The sequence below is a fragment of the Pseudorasbora parva genome, chromosome 12 (genome assembly GCF_024679245.1).
Source record: "Pseudorasbora parva isolate DD20220531a chromosome 12, ASM2467924v1, whole genome shotgun sequence".
Lineage (NCBI taxonomy): Eukaryota > Metazoa > Chordata > Actinopteri > Cypriniformes > Gobionidae > Pseudorasbora > Pseudorasbora parva.
Genome location: NC_090183.1, coordinates 22500098 through 22526260, shown reverse-complemented (window position 1 = coordinate 22526260; position 26163 = coordinate 22500098). Strand labels below are relative to the sequence as shown.

Below are 26163 nucleotides of genomic sequence, written 5' to 3'. Positions count from 1 at the left end.
GATTTAATTGCTCTAAATCCAACCACTCTCAGTTTACATTATTAAACCATAATAATGGTTTAATAAACTAAATTGAAATTTTGAAAACTCAAGAAATCCCAGAAATTAATCTGATGTATGCGTCAGATGGATAGAAGCAAATATGTTGTTATAACATCATGATTATATAATTATGTCCATGGTCTAGCCATGTGCTTTCAGACTTGTGAAGATTAACAAATGGAAAGCTGATTAAACGCTACAAACACTCTGAGCTTTTCCAACATTAGAAAACCTCTCACAACAGTCTGAAACCCCTGCTGAGCGAAACAGTAAGAAAAAGGAGAATGCTAGAAAAACAGAGAGATGAAGAGGCACGAGCAGTGAAGAAAGGAAGCCCACCTGCCTTTTTCATCAGCTATAGGATTTGATTTGAAGTGGAAATGTCATTTAATTCTCCCTGATGACATTAGCAGCTTGTGTGTGTGTGTGTGTGTGTGTGTGTGTGTGTGTGTGTGTGTGTGTGTGTGTGTGTGTGTGTGTGTGTGTGTGTGTGTGTGTGTGTGTGTGTGTGTGTGTGTGTGTGTGTGTGTGTGTGTGTGTGTGTGTGTGTGTGTGTGTGTGTGTGTGTGTTTCTTGGGAATTGGCAGCAGATGTTATACACTGAGGACAGCAGTTTAACACCTGCCCTTACTGCAGCCCAAACCCAGAGCTGGGAAACTAGTCATACATTTCTGGAATATTTTGGAGAACACTCCAATAAGAAGTTGAAATGCAAAAGGCTGTTTGTAGATCTTGCAGTATATACAGGTGCTGGTCATATAAATAGATTATGAAAAAGTTGATTTATTTCATTAATTCCATTTAAAAAGGGAAACTTGTATATTATATTCATTCATTATACACAGACTGATACATTTCAAATGTTTATTAATTTTTATGTTTGATGGTTATTACTGACAACTAAGGAAAATCCCAAATTCTATATCTCAGACAATTTAAAACATTACATTACCAATACAAAGTAAGGATTTTTAGAAATCTTGGCATGGCAGGGAGTCAATCAGTCTGTGGCACTGCTCAGGTGTTATGAGAGCCCTGGTTGCTCTGATAGTGGCCTTCAGCTCTTCTGCATTGTTGGGTCTGACATTTCGCATCTTCCTCTTCACAATACCCCATAGATTTTCTATGGGGTTAAGGTTAGGTGAGTTTGTTGGCCAATTAAAGGAACACTCCACTTTTTTTGAAAATAGGCTCATTTTCCATGTCCCTTAGAGTTAAACAGTTGAGGTTTACCGTTTTTGAATACATTCAGCTGATCTCTGTATCTGGCCGTAGCACTTTTAGCATAGCTTAGCATACATCACTGAATCGGATTAAACCATTAGCATTGCTCAAAAATGACCAAAGACTTAATTTTTTTTAAAGATAGTATTTTTCATATTTAAAACTTGACTATTCTGCAGTTACATCATGTTTTAAGACCAACAGAAAAAGAAAAGTTTTGATTTTTTAACCGATTATTGATAGGAACTATTCTCTCATTCTTGCGTAATAATCAGGGAACTTTGTTGCCGTACTCTGGGTGCAGCGGCGCAGTGATATTACGCAGAGAATAGTTCCTAGCTATATCAGACTAAAAAAAAAAATCGCAACTTCATTTTCCGTTGGTCTTGGTACATGATGTAACTACAGAAGAGTCATGTTTAAATAGGAAAATATAGTGAAAGTCGTTGGTCATTTTTGAGCATGATGCTAATGGTCTAATCCGATTCAATGATGTATGCTAAGCTATGCTAAAAGTGCTACCGTCAGATACAGAGATCGGCTGGCTGAATGGATTCAAAAACGGCAAAACTCAACTGTTTAACTCTAAGGGACTTAGAAAAACAGCCTATTTTCCAAAAAAGTTGAGTGTTCCTTTAAAACATGGATACCATGATCCGTGTTTCAATGTTGCATGAACAGTGAGACGCTTCTGACGCTGTAGTTGTTCAAGTGTGGCTTAACTAGGGGTGTAACGATTAGTTTTATCAACGATTTTGTTTTCTTTGTGCTGCTTCTAGCGTGCACGGCTGACGTCACATATATAGGCACACTGAGTAACGTTTAACTCCTTTATCATTAAAAGTGCTAAGAAAAAACATCCATATAAAGTCTGACGTGCTTAAATCAAATGCGTTATTTCCTATTATCGATACAATCGATTGACAGCGGAGGATGAAAAGCCTGAAGAAACACTGACCTCATCCCCACAGATGGAACCTTGGGCACGTAGCCCGGTCTGGGGTGCAAGATAGCTTTCACCCCACCTGGGGCAAACTCCAAGCAAGTTGGCGTCACCGCCAAGGCCTGAAGGTCCCCCACTCTCCTCAGAGAAGTGATGGCGAGGAGACCTTGAGGGTCAGGTTTCTCGCCTCAGCCAACTCCAGTGGCTCGAAGGGGGCCTCGGCAAAACCTTCGAGAACCACTGCCAGATCCCAGGCTGGGATTCTGGGATGAGCCGCAGGCCTCAACCTCCGAGCCCCACGGAGAAACCGTACAACCAAGTGGTGTCTACCCAGTGGGACAAAAGGCAAAAATCTAAAGGCCATTGGAAAGCCCCTATGGCAGCCACATACACCTTCAGCGTTGATGGGGTCAGACCGGCGGAGAAACGGTCCTGGAAGAACTCCAGCACTGACGCCACAGTGCAGTTAACTGGGTCCACCCTCCGTTCTCTACACCAGTTGGAGAAGACATTCCACTTCAGGCTATACAGTCTCCTCGTAGAGGGAGCCCTAGAGCTGAGAATGGTCTCTACAACATCCTGTGGCAGGCCATCCCCTAGGAACTGTGCCCCCTCAAGGGCCAGACTGCTATTGACTGCGTCGCCGAAGAGACCCGCAGGGGCTATCGGGGAATCTAGGAGGAAGGATTTCTCCTTGTCCTTCATCCCCGATAAATTCAACCAGAGGTGTCTCTCCATACTCCACACCAAACCAGCCATAGAGTGGCCGATTGCACGGGCCGTCTCTTTGGTGACGCAGAGAGACAAGTCGGTGTCAAGACATGTCATCCAGGGACGGACCCTCTCCCTCATCGAGCTCCTTTAAGAGCTCTGCTTGGTAGGCCTGCAGTACCGCCATGGTGTGCAGGCAACTACCAGCGTGCCCGGCCGCTCAATAAGCCCTGCCCACCAGGGACAACGTGTCCCTGCATGGCTTTGTGGGCAGAACTGGGGCTTTCAGGGACGCTGCTGCTTCGGGAGACAAATAGCTTGCTAGTGCCTCCTCGACGTGTGGCAGCGTCCTGTAGCCAGCCTCTGATGCGCCCACGACACACCCGAAATCTAACACCGGGGGGTTCGATAGGCGTGCCGAGTACGGTTTTTCCCATGATTTGCACAACTCGTTTTGCAAATCTGGGAAAAACGGCAAGCCCCTACGTGGAGGTTGAACACGCTTTTTAAAAAAGCGTCCATCCAGCTTGCTCACAGGCTGGACTCTGGCTTTTTCCTGTGGCCACTCGATGCTTAGTTTGGCCACAGCGCGTGTCAACACCTCCACGAGCTCTTCTTGAGCAGGGGAGTGAAGAGGTAAATCCACCTGCACACCGCCCGCCTCCAGGCTGAACTGATCTGATCCCTCGGAATCAGACAGCATCAGCACTGGGTTATCAACCTCACGGGAAGATGCCGCAACGCGGGCTTACTCACGAGGCGGAAAAGCGTCTGAATCATCGGACGAGGATTGGGAAGATGCCTCAGCATGCCCGCCTCCCGTCACAAGATCCAGTTGTGAGCCCCATGATCGCCGCGCTGCCTCAACAGACGCGGGACCGGATCCCTGGGGCTCGCGAGCCTGGCTGGTTTCATTAAATACGGCCAGCCGTGAGCACAGGACCCGGAGCGGCACCTTCTCACATTCGCTGCAGGTGGCACCCTCAAGCGCTGCCTGAGCGTGCTGTGCCCCGAGACACTGCACACACAGCTGGTGTGTGTCTGAGCCTGTAATAAAGTGCGGGCACGGGTGCACACACCTCCTAAACTGCTCGCTTGCCATGCTTGCTTTTAAAACTGGTGACAGACAACAGTAAATAGACAAACAATATAACACAGAGCGCCTCACTGAAGAGCAAAGACTGTCTGTACTATGTGACGGTGCCTTCTTATAGCTTCAGCGTATGCCGTCACCTATTACATCATGACATAGCACCAATCGGATTGGTGGCAGATTTCATTCAACCAAGTGGTGTCTACCCAGTGGGACAAAAGGCAAAAATCTAAAGGCCATTGGAAAGCCCCTATGGCAGCCACATACACCTTCAGCGTTGATGGGGTCAGACCGGCGGAGAAACGGTCCTGGAAGAACTCCAGCACTGACGCCACAGTGCAGTTAACTGGCATCCAACCTCCGTTCTCTACACCAGTTGGAGAAGACATTCCACTTCAGGCTATACAGTCTCCTCGTAGAGGGAGCCCTAGAGCTGAGAATGGTCTCTACAACATCCTGTGGCAGGCCATCCCCTAGGAACTGTTCCCCCTCAAGGGCCAGACTGCTATTGACTGCGTCGCCGAAGAGACCCGCAGGGGCTATCGGGGAATCTAGGAGGAAGGATTTCTCCTTGTCCTTCATCCCCGATAAATTCAACCAGAGGTGTCTCTCCATACTCCACACCAAACCAGCCATAGAGTGGCCGATTGCACGGGCTGTCTCTTTGGTGACGCAGAGAGACAAGTCGGTGTCAATACATGTCATCCAGGGACGGACCCTCTCCCTCATCGAGCTCCTTTAAGACTTCAGAGACGTCACGCCGAGGGCGTTCCCCAGAGTGTCGTCACTCGACGACGCAGTGCGAGTTCCCTCGATAAATTGAACAACACAGTCTGAAATAACTGATCACTTTTATGATCTCGTTCGCCTCAATCTACTTAATCCTGGTGATGTCAGTGCCCTAAACGATCATATGATGGATTATTTCACATCCAAAAATGAAGGATCAGATGATTGAGAAGTTACTGAAGAGGAGTTCATGCTGCAGGTGTGCTGTGCTTGCTATACATTACACTACTAGCGCACTGCGATGCGATCTAAACATACAACGGGTGATCAAAGTTCAGAGACTGCCCGTGTCATTAGAAAACGTATTTCACTACTTACCAAGTTGCTGTCCTCTTCATGGTAACATTAGCTAGTCCCCTTGTGCAATTTAGCTTCTAAATTCTAGTTTTCATATTTTTTTATATTCAGTAAAATACCTTTATTTTGAAATAGCGATAAGCACAGAAAAATAAATAAAGGTTGGTAGACAACCAATTTGTTTTCATGCCAAGAGTTCAAAATATAATATCCAGTCAATATTTCCAGATAAAAAGTTCTGAAAAATGTTTTTAGTATAAAGGAAAAAATATATAGATTTGCCATTTGTGATACAGCAGTTAGCTATAATTCACCTGTTCTTTTTATATTTATTAGAGGTTGAATTAAAATACTGCCAGACTGCCTATACTACTTGTATGTACTTCATAAAATGTATGAAAATTATAGAAATAAATTATTTAGATCAACCAAACCGTATGGAAATGGATGCACTCTTATATGGTCAGTAGAGCTTGGGTGTCATCTAGTGAAAGAGTTTGGTACTGCTACTGCGCCCAAACAAAATATCACTGAAAGCAAATTTTTTGATATATCGTCCTAAAACTTGGAACACAACTTGTTCATATTTCTGGCTTTGATTGTCTTGTGGTTGAAGAGTAAAGCATGTTTTGTAAAATACATATTATTATAAAATATTATATAAAATATTATTATAAAATATATATTTTTACATTTTCATAAATCTAAACTTGAATAACTTTTTTTCTATTTTATTTTCATAATTTATTTGACTTGCATCTTCATGTCTATGCAAAAAAAGAGTTCGTTTTTTAACCTGTTTTTCTCAAAATTCTGTTCCTAAAAATCATAGTGACCACCGACTTCAGATAACGTCTCAGGTTACGTATGTAACCCTAGTTCCCTGAGGGAACGAGACGCTGCGTCGAAACGCTGTGAGAACGCCTCTGCGTTAATGCGTCGTGAAGCGCCTGTAGAACCATTTCATCAGAAAAAAGATCGATCGTCGGCGTGATGACGTCATCGACCGGAAGCTATAAAACGTCCGTGAAAACAAACAGGAACTAACTTCTGATAAAGCCTGAAGTAAGTGATCACGGACACGCCGGGAGTATGGCAGAGCGACGCAGCGTCTCGTTCCCTCAGGGAACTAGGGTTATATACGTAACCTGAGACGTTCCCTTTCGGGGAACTCGAGCTGCGTCGAAACGCTGTGAGAACGCTTATACCCACATCGCCATAGGACCAAGTGTCTCGTATGTGTGAAGCCGAAGCGCACACGGTTACGAGAGTACCTGTGCCCCAACTGTAGATGCCAGGTCTAGTTCATAGAACCTGACGAAGGTTAAAGGAGACGACCATCCGGCCGCGTTACAAATATCGTGGAGGGAAGCCCCCGACAAAAGTGCTTTTGAAGCAGCCATACCCCTGGTTGAATGCGCCCGGACAGCCAGTGGAGACTGCTGCCCGGCCGCCTCATAAGCAAGTGAGATGGCCTCGACCACCCACTTGCTCATCCTCTGCTTAGATACTGGGGCCCCTTTCTTAGGGGGCCCGAAACAGACAAACAGCTGATCAGTTTTCCTCCACAGGGCAGCTCTGTGGACATAAGTATCTAACGCCCTGACAGGGCACAGCAGATTCAATCTTTCCTGGTCTGACGTCGTGAAAGGAGGAGGACAGAACGCCTGAAGAGTGATGGGGCCCGTGGGCTCGTAGGAACCTTGGGGACATAACCCGGCCTGGGATGCAGAAATGCTTTCACCATCCCAGGCGCAAACTCTAAACATGAGGGCCCTACAGACAGGGACTGAATATCTCCTATTCTCTTTAGAGATGAAATAGCCAACAAAAATACCGTCTTGAGGGTAAGGAACTTATCCGAAACCTCCTCCAAGGGTTCGAATGGAGGCTCGGACAAGCCCCGTAAAACAATGGCTAAGTCCCATGCTGGGACCCTCGAGTGCATCACCGGCCTCAACCTTAAAGTGCCACGGAGGAAACGTGTAATCAGAGGGTGTCTTCCCAAAGACACTCCACCGAAAGGGACGTGGAAGGCACCCAAGGCCGCCACGTACACCTTTATTGTGGAGGGGGTCAACCCTGCCGAGAACCTTGCCTGCAGAAACTCCAGCACTGTACCAACCGGGCAGTTAACTGGGTCCCACTGGCGTTCTCTGCACCATGCTGAGAAAAGTTTCCATTTCAGAGCGTACAGTTTCCTCGTGGACGGAGCTCTGGAGTGAAGGATGGTCTCTACGACCTCGGCCGAGAGACCTTCCTCTATGAGCCTAGCCCCCTCAGAGGCCAGGCCCACAGTTTCCACATCTCCGGGCGTGGGTGCAGGAATCTCCCGCCCGCCTGAGAGAGTAGATCCCTCCTGGTCGGAATCTCCATCGGAGAGCCTTCCAGGAAAGATATCAGGTCCGAGAACCATACTCGGGTCGGCCAGTACGGAGCCACTAGAAGTACCTGGGCCCCGTCCCGGCGTACCCTCTCCAGAACTCCTGGAAGCAGGACAATCGGGGGGAAGGCGTACAGAGGTAACCCCAGCGGGGCTGGATGGGTCAGAGAAAACCACTGCGGGCAGTGGGAATTCTCCGCCGAAGCAAATAGGTCTATTTCCGCTTTCCCATAAACCTTCCATAGGAGCTCCACCACCTCTGGGTGGAGTCTCCATTCCCCGGGCCTCGGCCCCTGTCTCGACAGGCTGTCTGCTTCCTGATTTAGGACCCCAGGGATATATACTGCCCTGATTGACAGCAATTTCCCCTGGGCCCACAGGAGGATCCGATGTGCCAATTTGTCCAAAGGACGGGACCTCAGACCCCCCTGGCGATTTATGTAGGCGACCACCGACGTGTTGTCTGTCCTGACTAACACATGGTGGCCCCTGAGGTCGGGCAGGAACTGTTTCAATGCAAGAAACACTGCGAGCATCTCTAGCCGATTTATGTGCCAGTGCCGCTGATGTTCCTGCCATAGACCCTGGGACGAGCGACCACTCATGGTCGCCCCCCAGCCCGTGAGAGAGGCGTCTGTCGTTAGCGTTACGCGACGAACATGAGCCCCCAACACGGGACCCTGAGATAAAAACCCCGGGTTTTTCCACATGACCAGAGCACGTAGGCATCGCCGCGTGACTTTGATCGCGCGGAGCGGATTTCCCCTCGGGGAGAACCCTTTCGTTTTGAGCCACCACTGCAGTGGCCTCATGTACAGTAGGCCAAAAGGTATCACGTTGGACGCTGCTGCCATGAGACCTAACAGTTTCTGGAACTGTTTCACAGTGACGGCCCGGCCTAGCTTCTGTTCTTTGACGGCTGCCAGGACCGATGCTATGCGTGTTGGCGATAATTGCGCCCGCATAATTACCGAATCCCAGTTCACACCTAGAAAAGTGGTTCTCTGAGCCGGAGAAAGCACACTCTTCTTGGCGTCCAGCCTCAACCCCAGCTTCGACATGTGGGCGAGAACAGCATCTCGATGCTGAACCGCCATCTGTTCTGTATTCGCTAGAATCAGCCAGTCGTCGATATAGTGCAGTATGCGGATGCCCTGTAGACGCAGCGGCGCCAGAGCTGCATCCACACACTTGGTGAACGTGCGGGGTGACAGTGCTAGACCGAAGGGAAGTACACGATATTGGTATGCCTCTCCCCTGAAGGCAAACCTCAGGAACTTCCTGTGATGTGGAAGGATGGAGACATGAAAATACGCATCTTTGAGGTCTATGGTGACAAACCAATCCTCCGATTTGACCTGCGCTACAATCTGTCTGAGTGTAAGCATCTTGAATTTGAGCTTGGCCACCGAGCGATTCAATAGCCGCAGATCTAATATCGGGCGTAAGCCCCCATCCTTCTTCGGCACGATGAAGTAACGGCTGTAAAAGCCAGACTCCCTGCTGGGAGGGGGAACCCTCTCTATAGCCCCTTTTTTCAGGAGTGTCTCTACTTCCTGTGCCATTACCAGAGCCTGCTCCGGGCCCACCTCTGTAGGTAGGACACCGCAGAAAGGAGGTGGCCGACTTCTGAACTGAATGGCGTACCCCTTTTCTATTATCTGCAGGACCCAATGAGATATATTTGATAGACGTTTCCACTCGTCTAGAAAATCTACTAAGGGAACCAGCCTCTCGAGGCTGGCCTCTGGTGTATTTTGAGCAACAAGCACAGTGCCCTGAAGCGGCGGACCGGCAGGGAACGACTGACTTGACTGCTCGGGGGCCCCCCGAAGGGGGTGCGGACCACCCTCGGGTGGCCCGCGGAGACCGACTGCGCCCCGGCATTGCGGCGGGGTTGGCAGCGCGGCCCCCCGAGGGTGCCGTAGGGAAGCGGGTACCGTTGGCAGGGGTAAACACCGCTTCCCTACGGGGGGAACCACCCTCAGCGTCCTGGCGCTTCTGGCGTCAGGAACGCTTCGACGAGGCCTTCTTGGCGATCAGGACTGTCCGCAGATCAGCCCTGCCCCTCGAAGGCCTCGCCTGAGAGCGCCGCCCCTCGTCCCCGCGCTGAGGGGGAGCTCGAGCGGCGACGCTCTGCTTTTGTTGCGCCCTGTGAGCGGAGCTCGTACTCGGCTTGGGCTGCCTGATGTCAGCGGCAGCCCCAGGGACCTGGACCCGGAGAGGGAGAAACTGCTTTAGCGCCGCAGCTTGCTTCTTTGACTCCTGGAACCTCTCGGTGACAGTGTGTACTGCGTCACCGAAGAGGCCACCAGGAGACAGCGGCGCGTCGAGCAGGAAGCTTTTCTCCCTCTCCTTGATTTCAGTGGGGTTGAGCCATAAATGCCTCTCCGTAGCCACCAAGGCTGCCATAGAGCGGCCAACACATCTGGCCGTCTCCTTGGTGGCCCGGAGAGCAAGATCAGCTGATGTTCTGAGCTCATTTATAATATCTCCCCCCACTTCATCACGTCCATCTAAGTCCCTGAGCAGGTCAGCCTGATAAGCCTGCATTATAGCCATAGTATGCAGGCATGCAGCAGCCTGACCTGCCGCCGAGTACGCTTTGCCCACCAGTGCCGACGTTGTTTTTAATGGTCTGGTGGGCAAAGTCGGGGCCTTCAGGGACGATGCCGAGGAAGGCGAGAGATGGCTCGCGAGCGTCTCTTCTACCTTTGGCATCGCCCCATAACCGTAGTGCTTCAGCCCCATGATGTTGCTGTAGACCGAAGTCTGAGGGCTGAACACACGGTATGATGCCGGTCTCCTCCATGACTTTGCCACCTCGGTGTGCAAATCATGGAAGAACGGCAGGCCCCGTCGCTGAGGTTCTGAAGCGCGAGCGGGCAGGAATCTTTCATCTAATTTACTAGACTTTCTTCTTCCTGCCTCAGATCTTTCTATGGGCCAGTCAATATTTAGTCTGGCCACAGCTCGCGTTAAAACCTCAACGAGCTCCTCACTCGCAGGGGACTGAAGTGGCGAATCTTCAGTCGCGATGCTCTCAACGTCCACCTCCTCGGAGCTGGATAGTTGGAGCACCGGCGACTCTCTCGGGGGGGGAGAAACCGCCATGCGTGCTTCCATGCCCCGAGAAGAGCCGCTGGATGGAGCAGGTGAGGGCAGAGATAAGGCAGCGCCCGTCTCTAACCCCTCTGCAACATCCAATTGTGATCCCCACGACTGCAGCCTTCGCTCCGCCTCGGCGGAAGCGGGACCAGAGCCGCGGGGAACACGAGCCGAGGCACCCTCCTCGAAGAGTGCCCGGCGGGAGCGCAGCGTTCTCAGTGGCATACGCTCACAGTGCTCGCAAGCAGCCCCCTCGAGGGCTGCCTGGGCATGCTGCGCTCCCAAGCAGGCTACACAAAGAGAGTGTGTATCCCCGCTCGTGATGTAGCGTGGGCAGGGATGAACACACCTCTTAAAGCTGCTTTCACTCGCCATTTTACTCTATCTATTTTATTTTCTCTTTGTTTGTTAATATATACTGCAATATTTAACAAAAGGGTGGAAAATCTCTGGATATAGACAGACAAAAACACCAAATAGACAGTCAGGTTCACACAGATCGCTTGCTGAAGGCTCAGAAGCTAGTTCCTGTTTGTTTTCACGGACGTTTTATAGCTTCCGGTCGATGACGTCATCACGCCGACGATCAATCTTTTTTCCGATGGAATGGTTCTACAGGCGCTTCACGACGCATTAACGCAGAGGCGTTCTCACAGCGTTTCGACGCAGCTCGAGTTCCCCGAAAGGGAACCATAACTTTCAGACAAGCCATGAAATAAATAAAACTATATTTGAAAAGAACTTGACCCCAGCTTTAATTCAAAAACTGTAAAAGGTAAAATTTCATCATGTGATGGGTTTTTGTAGATCACATCACATATAGCGACAATGTTGGCATATCAGTATTATAGTTTATACAATTAATTAAGACCTAATAAATACATTTTATTTGGTTATTTAGTTGACAAACTTAGATCGAAATTTTAGTGTTCCCAACTGAGCAAGCCAAGCCAAAGGCGACAGTGGCAAGGAACCAAAACTCTACCGGGGCATGAGAGACCATTTAAAGGCCTTTGCAGGCAATTTGTGTTACATAGCTGCTTAGAGTGTGGCACCAGGTGTCTTTAATATTGAATCTTTTCACATTATTCAAATTTTCTGAGATACTGAATTTGGGATTCCCTTTCAAGGGAACTCACGTTGCATCGAATGACACTATGGGAACATCTTGCATGATGACGTCTTGAAGCACATGTAAAATCAGTCCAATGGTGTGACAAGATGTCAGAGCCGGTGACATCACAAACCTGGAAGCTACAAAGCCAGCCCAAACAAAGCCGTGCTAGCTCTTGTTTTTTCGGTAGCGCTCTGTGTGATATCTGTTCAGTGGTTTTCAAGTGTTTTTCTAGTTCAGTAAAGTAACGTTAACAAAACACTATGGCGAGAAAGCAGCAATTCAGAGTGTGTGGCACCTTGTTTGGGAAAGGAGCATGCACAGTTAGCGTTTGAGGGCGCTGGCTGCGAGCACTGTGAAGTGCTTCCAACAGACACTACAGACCACTACAGACACTCAGATCCCCCCTGGCATTCTTTCACGACGACGTTCAGGCTCGTGCTCCCCAGGGCTCCGGTCCCACTACTGCCGAGGCACAGCGGCGATTGTAGTCTTGGGATTCGCAAATGGATCTATCAGTAGGGTTAGAGATGGCAGAACAGAACAGAACAGAACAGAACAGTACAATGACAAGCTTGTTTAAATATCCGCTTTTACATTTAGTTTTGAAACGGAATCTTCCGCCGTATATTGTCAGCTTCTCACTTGTGATAAATGAAATCTGATTCCTGCCACTGATCTGAGCTCAGTTCATGGAGTCTGTTCGCTAACTGAACGAAATTATGTTTATTTATTACTATAAAATAATCAATCCTGGACATCATATCCAGGAGAAGTCAGTAAATTCAAGTAAAATCACAGACTTTGCTCATCCCGTGCTAATGCGCCACGCAAAACTCAGATGTGGGGGAGTAATTTATAAATCACAGAGATCCCTAGATAATACTAATCCCGTGCGAATAGTGCTTTTGCCTCCAAAACATCTCACATGTACTCATTCCTGAGCCTATCCATCCTCGTCACTCCCAAAGAGAACCTCAACATCTTCAGCTCTGCTACCTCTAGCTCTTCCTCCTGTCTTTTCCTCAGTGCAACTGTCTCCAAACCATACAACATCACTGAACTGAATGATGAATAAAACTAAGAACCATGACAACAAACTCAACAGGGGGAAAAAGCAAACTGAAACAATGTTTAAACTAAGTGAGACTGTGACAAAAGCGGAATGAATTCTGATTGTCAATGTTTTTATCATTCATCAGCTGGAGAAAACAGTTCTGAAAGTGACTCCAACAATACCTTTTCTCTGTGCCGTTATTGTTATAGCTGAGAACATTAAAAAGTGATGCACTATTGTGCATGTGACCAAGTAAAGATGGAACAACGACGTGTCACTGTCAAGTCAAAATATACTATTTTACACAGCAATTATCTGCAGCGACGTGTAGGTCTGATCACAATGGGTAACTGTGTATTTACTGTGTGTGAACGTACTGTAATTACATCTTCATAAGGCACTGCCCCTCTCTGTCGAGAAACTTTATATAGTAATTAGAGGTTTCATGTTCACTTTCATCTCTGCATACAGCCATTGCATTTTTACACTTATTGACTTGTTACTTATTGGATTGCTCTTTAATTCAGGAATATCTGTTATAATGGCTTAACTCTGTTTTGGGTGGCTTTGACACATCTTTTAGTTGAGTTTCCTGTTTGTGTTTACTGCCATGTACAAATAACATGGTCAGAACCAATGCCTGATTTTCCTCACAAACAGAACTTTCTTGTTTGTTTATGTTATACTGTATATCAGTGTGGTGTACAATAGTGTTTTTTTTTTAAATGAGGAGGAAGCCCTCACAGTTTTATATTTTAAATGTAAATTAAATTTAAATTTAAAAAAACATTACATGAAAAAGAGAGACCAAACAGATTCATAGTTTGTATATTTACACTAATACTGTAATTAACATTCTATTTATTAATACCAAGTATAAATCTCATCAAGTTAGAGTTTTTACGCATTTCAACATTTAATTCAAAATAATAACTAAAGGCAGTAACAATTTAAACAGTATTTTATTAATCGACTGATGTTTACGATCATCAGTCTTCAAGCTAAGTACTCTGGTCACAGACACAAAGATGTACTTTTAATTACACCACACTGATTGCTCCAAAACAAACAACAGTCATGTTTTCATGCCTTTTCACATTTGGTTTTGACACCAGTTTGGGTTTTGACACAAGCAGCGTTAGCAGCGCAGAGGCTGTGCGTATGAAGAGCAGGAGCAGCGCGCACCCGTTGTGCTTCCACACTGCCAGCGTTTGTTTCGACAGCTGAACCGTGGCTTGCATATTGCAAATACAGATGAATATCGTCCATTCTGTCACATTTTCCAGTGTTCCCCTCCAACCCATGGTATTGTCGTAATTTGATTTATGATGGGCATCATACACAGGTAACTGCTTAAAATGTGACTGTGTTCCCTTCTGTCCCAAATACATAGACCTATGAAGAGGTAAAACATGCTGTATATTTGTAATTTATGTGATAAAAGTAACCTTAAAGTTAAGATATGCCTCTAGTTTTAAAGGGGTGGTTCCGTGGTTTTTTTCTATGTTTGGTTGTGTTTATGGGGTGCAATATAACATGTCTTAATACTTTCTTTTTTTTCCGCTGTATTGGTCTTAGATTAGTTAGCTGGCCAGATGTAGTTTACTGTATTTTTATTGGCTGAAGTGCCAAGCACAGGTTGTCCGGAATCGCCACGCCCCTTACCATTACGGCCAGAAGTCACATCTGGGGCAGTGTATATTTTAATAGCTAGGGTTTATGATCTCACCAAGTGTTTCAACTTCTTAAAATCATTCCTGTTAAAAGTTAAGCTTTCATAAGCATGAACTGAAAATGCACCAGACTGCACACGCGCTGTGAATGTATGCCGAGCACAGCCGCTTTTACCTCAGCTCTCATCACGAGAGCTTATTTTGCTCATTCATCAGAATGAATGTAAATCACATTATATTGAATAGACACGTTAAGTTTTTAATTGTATATTTAATTAGTGTCTGTTCTCTAACAGAACTGATTTTATGAAAATTAACACAGTGGGAAAGTGATTCAGTAGTGGTGGCTTTGGGAGTGGCCTAATTCCTAGCGTTGAAGTACCCCTTTAAAGATACCTAATATACGATATGGCAAAAAATTTTGTTATAAATACAATACAATTTTTGTCTTCCTTTACTCGTTCATTCCACCACCTTATTATCTTAGGCAGAAAGTCTTACATGCTTATGATAGCTTTGTGACCAATGACTTAAAGACTAAGTAATTGTTCTCATTCCTCCATCTTTTAAATCTTATCTCAATTGTTAACAATGGTTTCTAAGAAAGAGAATATATTGGTGATAATATCCTCAACACGATTGGGTTTTTGTGACTTTTGTCTGCATTGTTTTCCTGCAGGTTCGTTGGCTGTGTCAGTGACGGACATGACAGCGCCTGTGGTCGGATCATCAGGGGGAGTCTATGCTCTGGTCTCCGCCCACCTCGCCAATGTCGTCATGGTAATTGAGAAATCACTCTTTTCCAATAATGGCAGTTTGAGGAATCGTGATCAGGTATTTCTCTAGAAAATGAAAATAGTAATAATACTTAGAAATAAGAAATAATCGATTTATCACAATGGTCACATATAGTGATATATGGATTTCAGGATTCATTCAGCTCCTGTTTAAATTCTCCTTTGAAAAATACCAGGATGCCAATGACTCAGGCTTGTGTCGGGAAAAGTAATGAGTGTGAAGTTCAGCTGGATTTCTCTTGTCATAAAAAACACACAATAACTCAAACTATTAACTCTAACTGACGTGTATGTACATGAGTCATAGTCCGCTTTTTCTGTCTTTATTTCAGACACAGCTGTTCCCATTGATATTCTCATATTATCAAATAGCTTAAAGATTGTTGGGCTCTTGTTACAAGAGTTTAAGCCATTCATATGATATATGTTAAACTCAAGTCTATTATGTTGCTGACCAATCATTGACCTCTGTGCTGCTCCTCAAAAACTTTGACCTTGTCTCTAAGTGAATGGAGGTATTTTGTACTGCAAATGACCTGGTCACAGTCATTAATTATTAACACTGGGGCTGTACACTATTCTCCCTGGTCAGATCATGAACCTTCATGTACTTGCTCAGCATTTCAGAACTTTTTGTGTCAGCACTGTGACATTGTCAGGACTCAGATTACACATAGTCTGTCCGCACAAAAACTGATCTCTCATCAGGCCAAATCAAAACTGACTCAGTTATTATTTAGAATATTACATGCAAAGCAGCCAGACTGACCTTGAATTAGCTGATGAGTCACAGGTGCTAATGCTGCTCCCTATGCCATCTCTGATCGTCACTTCATCACTGAAAACGCCAGAACAAATATCCATCTCAGTTTGAAGCAACCTTGATAAAATGGGGTACCAAAACCAATTCCATGGAACAACACTAGAACCGTCTAAGAAATAATACTGATGTGCTCTCTCCCTTACCTAACAATTTCCTACTCTTATCTTCTAATTTGATGTTTCTCTCCCTCGCTTTACAGAACTGGTCAGGGATGAAGTGTCATTTCAAGCTCTTTCGCATGGCAATGGCTCTGGTGTGCAGTATGTAAACTGTTTTTATGTTACTCATGCTGAAAATGTAGTTCTGTGCTTGAAATATCAAATATCGAACAGTGAAAGTCATTTTTAGGGATACCAACTATATATACATGCCGCAAAATAATTAATATTGTGTTTGTTTATATTATATTCATTTATATATTTTATATACAGTATTACTTATATATTATTTATTATATATTATTATATTATGTAGGTCTATATGTGTATACATACACACACACACACACACACACACACACATATATATATATATATATATATATATATATATATATATATATATATATATATATATATATATATATATATATATATATATATATATATATATTAGATTTTACAGCTAATATGGTACCATAAGAGTTATCAGCCAATATTACAGATTTCTTTATTTATTGCATTTTTTATTTGTGTATTCTCATTTCCCTTGTATGTTTGATGTTATACCTTACTTTTATACTTTTTTATACTTTTAATGCTTGATTTGTTAGAGATTAAAGTTAATCTTTAACAAATAACTATAATTTAATGCATGATAATATTTCAATTCAATGTGAATTTCTACATCATTTTAAAGTGCCCCATATATGCTATTTTAACGGCTCCTAATTTTTCAGTTTTACATGCATTAAAGGTCAAAAACACTTTAATTTTCTCATACATTGCACATCACTACATTGTTAAATAATTCTTAAACTACTCTCTAAATCCCTCTTTTTCATGAGCTACTCTGATCTTATTGGTCAGATGACCCAGTCTGTTGTGATTGGTCTACAAACAAACGCCATTACCATAAACTTCAGCTTCATGCAGGGCCCCCTTAAAGCTCAGAGATTGTACACACTGTAATGATGACATCGATTTTACCACATCAATCTGAGAGCGAGTCTGATGATGAAACTGGAAGAATTATTCTAATAATTGAATCCGAACCTTCATCGCAAGGACGACTTGAGCAGGATGTTTCTTAGCCTGATGTGGTCATACTCAATTCTAGTCAGAATATGAGTCTGAAACTGCTCCATTGGGCTGTGATTATGGGGCGTGTTTCAACCACACCAGGAAAGACCTCGATTGGATAGAACTACAACCAATCAGAGCAACGAAGCGACACATTGTCAAATGTCAACAGAGCTCAACTGCACTGTGTTGCCAAGTCTGTGTTTTTTTCCACTGGTTGTTTACTATGTCCGGAGGTTGAAGTGACTATTATGTGATATATAGACCCATGAGTGCGAATTTTAGCAGGCAACCTTGCCTAAATAACACACTTTTTAGCCCCCAAACACCATTTTTTTTTTTACCAGAGAACCCCCCGAGAAGCTATTGTTTAGGGCAAGTAGTTGGCTATTTTTGTTTTAAAAACTTGGCAACCCTGTCTGCACGTGCGCTGGAATAAAGATCTTTGCCGGTGTTAAATAAGTTATCATTAAAAATAAAAGAATTTAATGATACACAGAGTACTTACCCAACATGATCATCATTTTTGAGAGAAATAGTGAAGGTGAATGCATATACAAACAAGCTCTCCATTTAGGATCCAAACAAATATAATCCAAGCCCCTTTGATGGCGTGCATACATTACTGTTTATCATCTGTCCGTCATCGTCTAAAGCCCGCCCTGATGATTTAATTGGTCCGAACAGTTTCTGTTCCAGGATAATTACTCCTCTATGGATCAAGTCCAGACCGCCTGACCTAAAAATGTTGTGGGCAGGGCTGAGTTCGGCTGGGATCCAGGCTAGATGTTTCTCAGAGATTGCAGAGATGTTGCAACTGTAATTCCTCACCTTCAGCAATACAGTTTTTCTCAATTGTTTGCACACAAATACTGGTACTTGAGACACAATGACCACAAAATGTAACTCATGCACCAACCCCCTGAACCAATTCTACTCAACTACAAGCACAATTCCTGCTTTACACTCAAACTGCAGCTCTAAAACACTTTTGTGAAAACACTACACACAATTCTCTGCATTTAGCATCATTTTCATTTTCGCAAGGAACACAGTGCCATTCAAATATGCACACTGAATCATCACAAGGGCAAACACCTGCCACACAGTTTTACAATTACCAAACAGAGCTTTAGCATAAAAGAGCAACAGGTGAGCTCTCCTGTTTTGAATGGATGCCAACATTGGATTTTTTTTTACTGTAACTAAATTCTTCTGTTGTTTTGTATGTAGACCACTGTATATGCAACTTTGTGCCGGTTGGGATATGCACTACACTGTTTTTGTGGGAAAAATGTATTTGTTATTGTATATTTGTGTGTTCTGAGTATAAAAAACAATATTATCAAATATTTTACTGCACACTTATGTATGTACTGTCTGTAGAAAGTGTAACACTGAACCAAAAAAATACCTAAGTCATGATGAATGGAGAAGAAGTGTTTTCCATTCATCATACACTCTTAGAAGAAAAGGTTCTATCTGCGCTACATATTTGGATCCCTTAAACGGTTATTTATAGAAGTATCGTTGAGTAATACTCCAAAGACTCTTTTATGCTAAAAGGGTTCTATAATGACAAGAAAGCATAACATTTGGCACTTAAATAGGGTTCTATATAGAACACTGCAAAAAAAAAAAAAATGCATTTCTTATCAAAGAAAAATATGCATTTCTTATCTTAGCAGTTATTTTTTCCCAAAATAAGACAATTACTTTTGCTTGTCTAGTAAATGCTTCTTGTTTTAAGAATGTTTAGATGTTTGGACTAGAAGCAAGACAAAAATACTAAGTAAGAAAAGCATTTTTTGCAGTGAACTTTTTAGGGGTTCCAACTACGTAGCGCCGATAGAACCTTTTAAGGTTTTATATAGAACCTATTCTTCTAAGAGTGTAGTGTTTTACATTGAGCCATCTGTGTTCAACTGGTTTTTATAAGTGTCTATTCATATAATGGTTTTTGTGTGTAATTTGAAAACGATCATATCGAATGTAAAATTTAATTTAGCAAGAGGTTTTAGGAGTTTTGCCAATTGTGTGTTTTTTATTTTATTTAATTTGTGTGTAGAGGCATACTTTCAGAAAATGTGTGTAAACAATCGAGAAAAACAGTAACGAGTGTACATCCATCAATAAACGTGTATATTTCTAATAATTTATTGTGATGTATGTGCAAGAAGAGTATTAGCTTATCTCAATTGTTTACACACATTTACACACATAAAAGCATGCCTCGTACTCTCAGAACTCTACATACAAATCTAAAAACACACACACACACAATGGGCAAAACCCCTCAATTCTCCTGCTAAATGAAACTTTACATTCAAAACATTGTTATTTCTTCTCAAAATGGTATACATTAAATAGCAAAATGGTATTTTGTTTTCAAATGACACGCATAAACCATCATATGAATAGACATTTATAAGAACCAGTTGAACACTGATGTTGCTCAAAACACTATGATGAATGGAAAACACTCCATTCTGACGTAGGTCTTTTTTTTAGTTCAGTATTACACTTACTACAGACAGTACATGCATAGTGTGTTATAGAATATTTTAGAATATTGTTTTTTTTTACACTAATTTATAGCACACAAATACACGTCAAAAAATATATTTTATTTTCCTTGCAAAAACAATGTACACAGAATCCGAATCAGTTTAAATAAATCCCAACCGACACAAAGTTGCACATACAGTTGTCTACATACAAAACAACACAAGAATTTACTGTATACAGTTACAGAAAAAAAATATTTCCAATGTTGGCATCCATTGCTTCAAAACAGGAGAGTTCACCTGTTGCTCTTTTATGCTAAAGCTCTGTTTGGTAATTGTAAAACTGTGTGGCAGGTGTTTGCCCTTGTGATGATTCAGTGTGCATATTTGAATGGCACTGTGTTCCTTGTGAAAACAAGAGATTTTCTGCATGAAATTTATGCCAAATGCAGATAATCGTATGTAGTGTTTTGAAAAAATTGTTGAGTAGAATTGGTTCAGGGGGTTGGTGCATGAGTTACATTTTGTGGTCATTGTGTCTCAAGTACCAGTATTTGTGTACAAACAATTAAGAAATGTAACTGCATCAGTAGTGGTGCATATGTTAGCCAAACTAACAAAATAAACAATAGACAATGTCATTTTTATGTAACTATAAAAATATAATTTCGAGTGAGGCAGAACTGTGGTTCAAATAGAATAAAAAACAATTAAAAAAAACATCTCGTTTAAGTGGTTCTGAGTCAATTGTTTGTTTTGGGAGGATATCATTTTATTTATCACGCACTTTTGCCTTTACAACTTTGCAGGACATTTAAATTCACAGACAGCTATATTACACACTGCATGAAAGAGAATATATAAGAGAATACACTCTAAAAAATGCTGGGTTAAAAACAACCCAAGTTGGATTGAAAATGCACCAACCCAACAATTGGGTTGTTTTAACCCAATGGTTGAGTAGTTTTAACCCAATGGTTGAGTTGTTTTAACCCAGTGGTTGGGTTAAATGTTGCTTAAGACAACCCAATTGCTGGGTAAGAACAACTCAACCAATGGGTTAAAACAACCCAATTGTTGGGTTGGTGCATTTTCAACCCAACTTGGGTTGTTTTTAACCCAGCATTTTTTAGAGTGTAAAGAGAATAACTAAAATGTGGAAGTTTGCTGAATTTTTCCATTCTATCAATTTCAACAATTGCATTGAAAACTGAGACCTTTTGCATGATTTTTTTCCCACATCCACTATTAGTTCAAGTCCAATTAACACAAAAGATGACTTCATGCAGTTTAAAGTTTACTGTATTGAAGACTTGCTGTATTTACTGAAATGTATTATAACCACCACTCATATATTCTACATGTAACCCCTCAAAGTAAGCATTTTCTGTCTCTACAGTGAGTGTGGAGTTTGGTCGTGCCGTCTGGCTCCGATTCTATCCCCCAGCTTTCCCACCATGTCCTAATCCCAGCTTTGTGGCCCATCTGGGGGGTGTGGCAGTGGGCCTCACCCTTGGTGTAGTGGTTCTTCAGAACTATGAACAGCGTTTGCAGGAACAGTCCTTGTTCTGGATCTTCTTCAGTGTCTACACACTCTTTATCCTCTGTGGAATCTTCTGGAACATATTCGCTTACAATCTCTTGGATGTGAAGTTACCCCCACCTCCATGAAGCTGTGTGTGTGTGTGTGTGTGTGTGTGTGTGTGTGTGTGTGTGTGTGTGTGTGTGTGTGTGTGTGTGTGTGTGTGTGTGTGTGTGTGAGAGAGAGAGAGAGAGAGAGAGAGAGAGAGAGAGAGAGAGAGAGAGAGAGAGAGAGAGAGAGAGAGAGAGAGAGAGAGAGAGAGAAACGACAGGCAACATAATTTAACAGTTGTAAAGGTCATGGATGAGAAACAAATGCTAAGTACCTTACTGCAGTCGTTCTGCAATGTTTGTGTTAAGAGTGCCTAAACCATGCCAAGTTTTACTGTCATCAATGCAGCTAAAACCGCAGATTCTGATTTTTAAACAGTGATGAATGTAAATTTGCAGAACAAGCCCAAAGGTTGATGATTTTTACGGCTATATACTTTTAATTTAGCCAGCAGTCGAGTATTCATTTCAAAATAAGACTTAGGTTTAGAAGCTGCTGCTGGCTTGTCAACTGACTTATTCATATATTCTGTGCCAGGTGAAATATTTCTCAATAACTAAAGGAATGAATACATTCCTGTAAGTGGCACAGAACCAGAGGTTGCGTTAGCAAAGATAAATATCAGTATTTTATGAGGACCTTTTAGTAAGTGTTCTATATTTTTTATACACAACTCATGAGGTAGTAGTAGTACACTGTTAAAGCCCATTGTGTGTGAAGGACCCTTTCAAAGATATTAAAGGGGGGGTGAAATGCTGTTTCATGCATACTGAGCTTTTTACACCTTTAAAGACTTGGATTCCCATCCTAAACATAGACAAAGTTTCAAAAACTAATGTTGGACGTTTGATGGAGTATTTCTGTGTCAAAAATACTCCTTCCGGTTTCTCACAAGTTTCGGCGAGTTTTTTTCGAGTATGGGTCTATTTGACGTTAATAAGAGCGGAAGGTCCTTGTATGGGCCGTACGGGCTCTTCTCCCGGTAGGGTGCGCGCGCGCGTGACTAGAGCACGCTGTAAACAGTCTCTCAGCTGCAGATCCAGTCGTCCGTGAACGGCGCCGCGCTCCACTTTATTCCTATGGGTGACGTCGAGCGACTTCAACTCTTCAGCACAGCATTCCGGGAAGGCAGCGCTGCATTTGAACCGATTTGAACGCAGAAATGATGGGAAGCTTGACAACATCGTTTCAGTTGCGTCTCAAAATGGATTTACACGCCACTGCTGTCACAGGACTTTAAAAAATCATACCAAAGAAGTGTGTTTCTGACGGAGCGGTCCCAGCGATAAAGCTTCGACGGTGAGTTAACTTAAACTGCTTCAAATGTCTCTGCTATTGGCTACCGTCGCATGAGTAAACATCAGTAAACGACACGATCGCGTGCTTCGTCATTCAAATGCGCTAACGGTTACTCCATTGTTGTTCTCTGTATAACGTTACAGTATTCTTACGTGCAAAACCGTTTTGCTTGCTACTTCTAAGGTCTAGTCGCATACAATAGTCCATAAACCGAATCATGTCCTCATACTCTGCGAGTAAACACACAGAAATGTGGAGAGGCCATTAAATACAGTAACTTACATACCACAGAGACGGACATCCTGATGTTGCCGTTTCTCCTGTTCAATTTATTTCTCCCTCAGATTTGATTGTGGATCATTATCTGTATTAGCTGAGATAGATGGGTTTCTCCACGCTTGAGGACGTCATCGCTTTGCGCGCTTGTCATTCTTTAGCTCCGCCCACACGATACGCCTCCAGGCGCTCGGTTTTTTCCGGAAAGACTCGGTACAGCCTATATTTCTTTTATAAATATGATAAAACTAAAGACTTTTCGGAGATATGAAGGATGCAATACTACTCTATAGGTACTCAAGATTGACATGAGATTGACTGAAACTGAGTGTTTCACCCCCCCTTTAAGAGTAACCGAAGAAACAAGAAAATAAAAAATGGCTAGTTTAACTTCTTTCTATCTCAAATTTTTTCAGAAAATAATACAGTGTTTATTAGGTTGACTTAAAAGAACTGCAATCCCTTACTGTTCTCAGTGGTGGTCTGCAAGGGAATTTCCTAGACATTAATATATACATCAATATTAATCAAATCAATTTCTGGATGGATATTAATTTGATCATTAATGACATGCGTTATCTTTCCGATTACAAAGTCAACACTTGACCAGACTATAGTGTATTAAAAAAAAAAAAAAAATCAAGCAGTGCCATCTACAGACTATGAACAATATTTAAACACTTGTAAATGAATCGAGTCCAATTCCTTGTAACATCTACTCACTTGTATAGAGGAACTTTTACTTTTCCATTCCATTATAACACATTATAACGTCTCGGTTACGTATGTAACCCTCGTTCCCTGAAGGAGGGAACGGAGACGCCACGTCGGAGTACCGACGAATAGGAATCTCGCTAGCGAGAGCCAATCTACTTCGAGTGTAACTAAACGAGCCAATGCACATTGGCATGCAATGATTGCACCAGCTGCCCATGCCACGCAGAGCGGGTATAAATGAGGCACAGGTGCTTGCATTAAATTAGTCTTTTGCTGAGGAGCCGAGTAGGAGAAATGGCACCCCAGCAGGGTACAGAGGACATGGCGACGGGACGTGGCGTCTCCGTTCCCTCCTTCAGGGAACGAGGGTTACATACGTAACCGAGACGTTCCCATTCAGTCGGTCACTCTCGACGCCACGTCGGAGTACCGACGAATAGGAATCCCTACCAAAGCGCCATGGCCTGTGCCCCCCTCCAGTGCCCTGTGTGAGCCTCCTGAGCTCTCTTACCTGACGAGACGGGGCTCACACAGAGAAGTCCATCACTGCTGTTCTGCATGACCCGCTCAGTGACTATTGGATAACACTGGGAAGCATGCCCTAATGGGGGGCCGCTGCGGAACCACATCATACCAAGGAGAGTTATGTGGACACAGAGCTGAGCCGTAGCCCGCCGCCGTGAGGGGGCCCCATCCCTAAAAGGAGGGCTCTCCCAAGGGAAAGACACGGGCTTCCGAGAGGAGCAACCATGGAAAATATGTGGGATCCCAGCAGGGTCACTCACATGGCCCAAGCCAATACCGGTTCTCAAGGATTCAGCGGTAGGAGGCCTGATGCCGGACGCTCCGCCACGCCCGGCACCGAGGGCGGTGGAGGACTCACAGAGTTTGCTTCTGGAGAAAGTAAGCGCCAAGGCGCAGCAAGCCGACAGGAGCCGGGCCTCTCAGTGCTTCTACCTGTTTGAGGTGAGAACACAGGAGGAAACCGGCTCCACACGTAAGCTATAGAACCTAACGAACGTGTTGGGTGTCGCCCAGCCCGCAGCTCTACAGATGTCTGGCAGTGAGGCGCCACGTGTCAGCGCCCAGGGGGATGCACCACATCTAGTAGAGTGTGCTCGTACCCTGAGTGGACAGGGCACACCTTGTGCTTGGTAAGCCAAGGTGATGGCATCCACTAACCAGTGGGCCATCCTCTGCTTGGAGACAGCCTTTCCCTTCTGCTGGCCTCCGTGACAGACCAAGAGCTGAACTGAGGTCCTGAAGCTTGAGTTCTGTCCATGTACCTAAGTGGATGGGACAGAGCAAAGCTAGGGCTGGGTCTGCCTCCTCCAGGGGCAGCGCTTGCAGGTTCACCACCTAGTCCCTGAAGGGAGTGGTGGGAACCTTGGGCACATAGCCAGGCCGGGGTCTCAGTACCACGTGGGCGTCACCCGGCCCGAACTCCAGGCACGAATCGTCGACCGAAAATGCCTGCAGGTCCCCTACCCTCTAGATGGAGGCCAATGCAGCCAACAGTAAAGTCTTCATGGACAGAATCTTAAGCTCTGCTGACTGCAAGGGCTCACATGGGGCATTCTGAAGTGCTCGGAGCACCAGAGCAAGATCCCAAGAGGGTATGGAGGGAGGTCGAGGAGGATTTAACCGTCTCGCCCCCTAAGGAACCTGACGACCAGGTCGTGCTTCCCCACCGACTTACCTCTACATGGCAGAAATAGCAGCAACGCAAACTGATGGTGGAGGGCGACAGCCTCCGCTCCAACCCCTGCTGCAGGAAGGAAAGCACTGACGCGATCGAACATCTTCGGGGGTCCTCCCGGCGGAGAGAACACCAATCGACGAACAGGTTCCACTTCAAGGCATAGGCCCGTCTCGTAGACGGTGCTCTAGCTGAAGTGATGGTGTTAACTACCTCTTGAGGTAAGTCACCTAGAACCTCCGCGTCCCGTCCAGGGACCAGACATGAAGTTTCCAGAGGTCTGGACGCGGTGCCAGAGGGTGCCCCGTCTCTGAGTTAGAAGATCCTTCCTCAGAGGAATCGGCCAAGGAGGGGCTGTCGCGAGGAGCATGAGTTCTGGGAACCAAGTCCGGTGGGGCCAATACGGGGCCACCAACAGGACCTGCTCCTTGTCCTCCCTGACCTTGCACAGTGTCTGTGCAAGTAGGCTCACTGGGGGAAACGCATATTTGCGTAGACCCTGGGGCCAGCTGTGCGCAAGTGCATCCGTGCCGAGTGTGCCCTCGGTCAGCGAATAAAACCACTGGCAGTGGGACGTTTCAGGGGAGGCAAACAGGTCGACCTGTGCCACCCCGAACTGAACCCAGATCAGCCGGACCACCTGGGGGTGGAGCCGCCATTCTCCCGGAAGCGCAGCTCGTGACAGCTCGTCGGCCGCCCGGTTGCGCACCCCAGGGACATGAATGGCCCGAAGCGAC

General features: G+C 44.5%; 1 protein-coding gene across 4 annotated transcripts in view; it reads left to right on the top strand.

Annotated features, from left to right (window-relative positions):
• Positions 1 to 21605, top strand: part of rhbdl3 (rhomboid, veinlet-like 3 (Drosophila)) — a 119469-nt gene extending 97864 nt beyond the window's left edge. For all 4 annotated transcript variants that reach the window (XM_067458370.1, XM_067458369.1, XM_067458368.1 and 1 more), the window contains 3 exons: positions 15114 to 15214; positions 16254 to 16314; positions 21202 to 21605. In XM_067458370.1, coding sequence (XP_067314471.1) covers positions 15114 to 15214; positions 16254 to 16314; positions 21202 to 21473 — 434 coding nt within the window. In that variant the 3' untranslated portion in view covers positions 21474 to 21605. The remainder of the gene's footprint in view (positions 1 to 15113; positions 15215 to 16253; positions 16315 to 21201) is intronic.
• The last annotated feature ends 4558 nt before the right edge of the window (positions 21606 to 26163 follow it).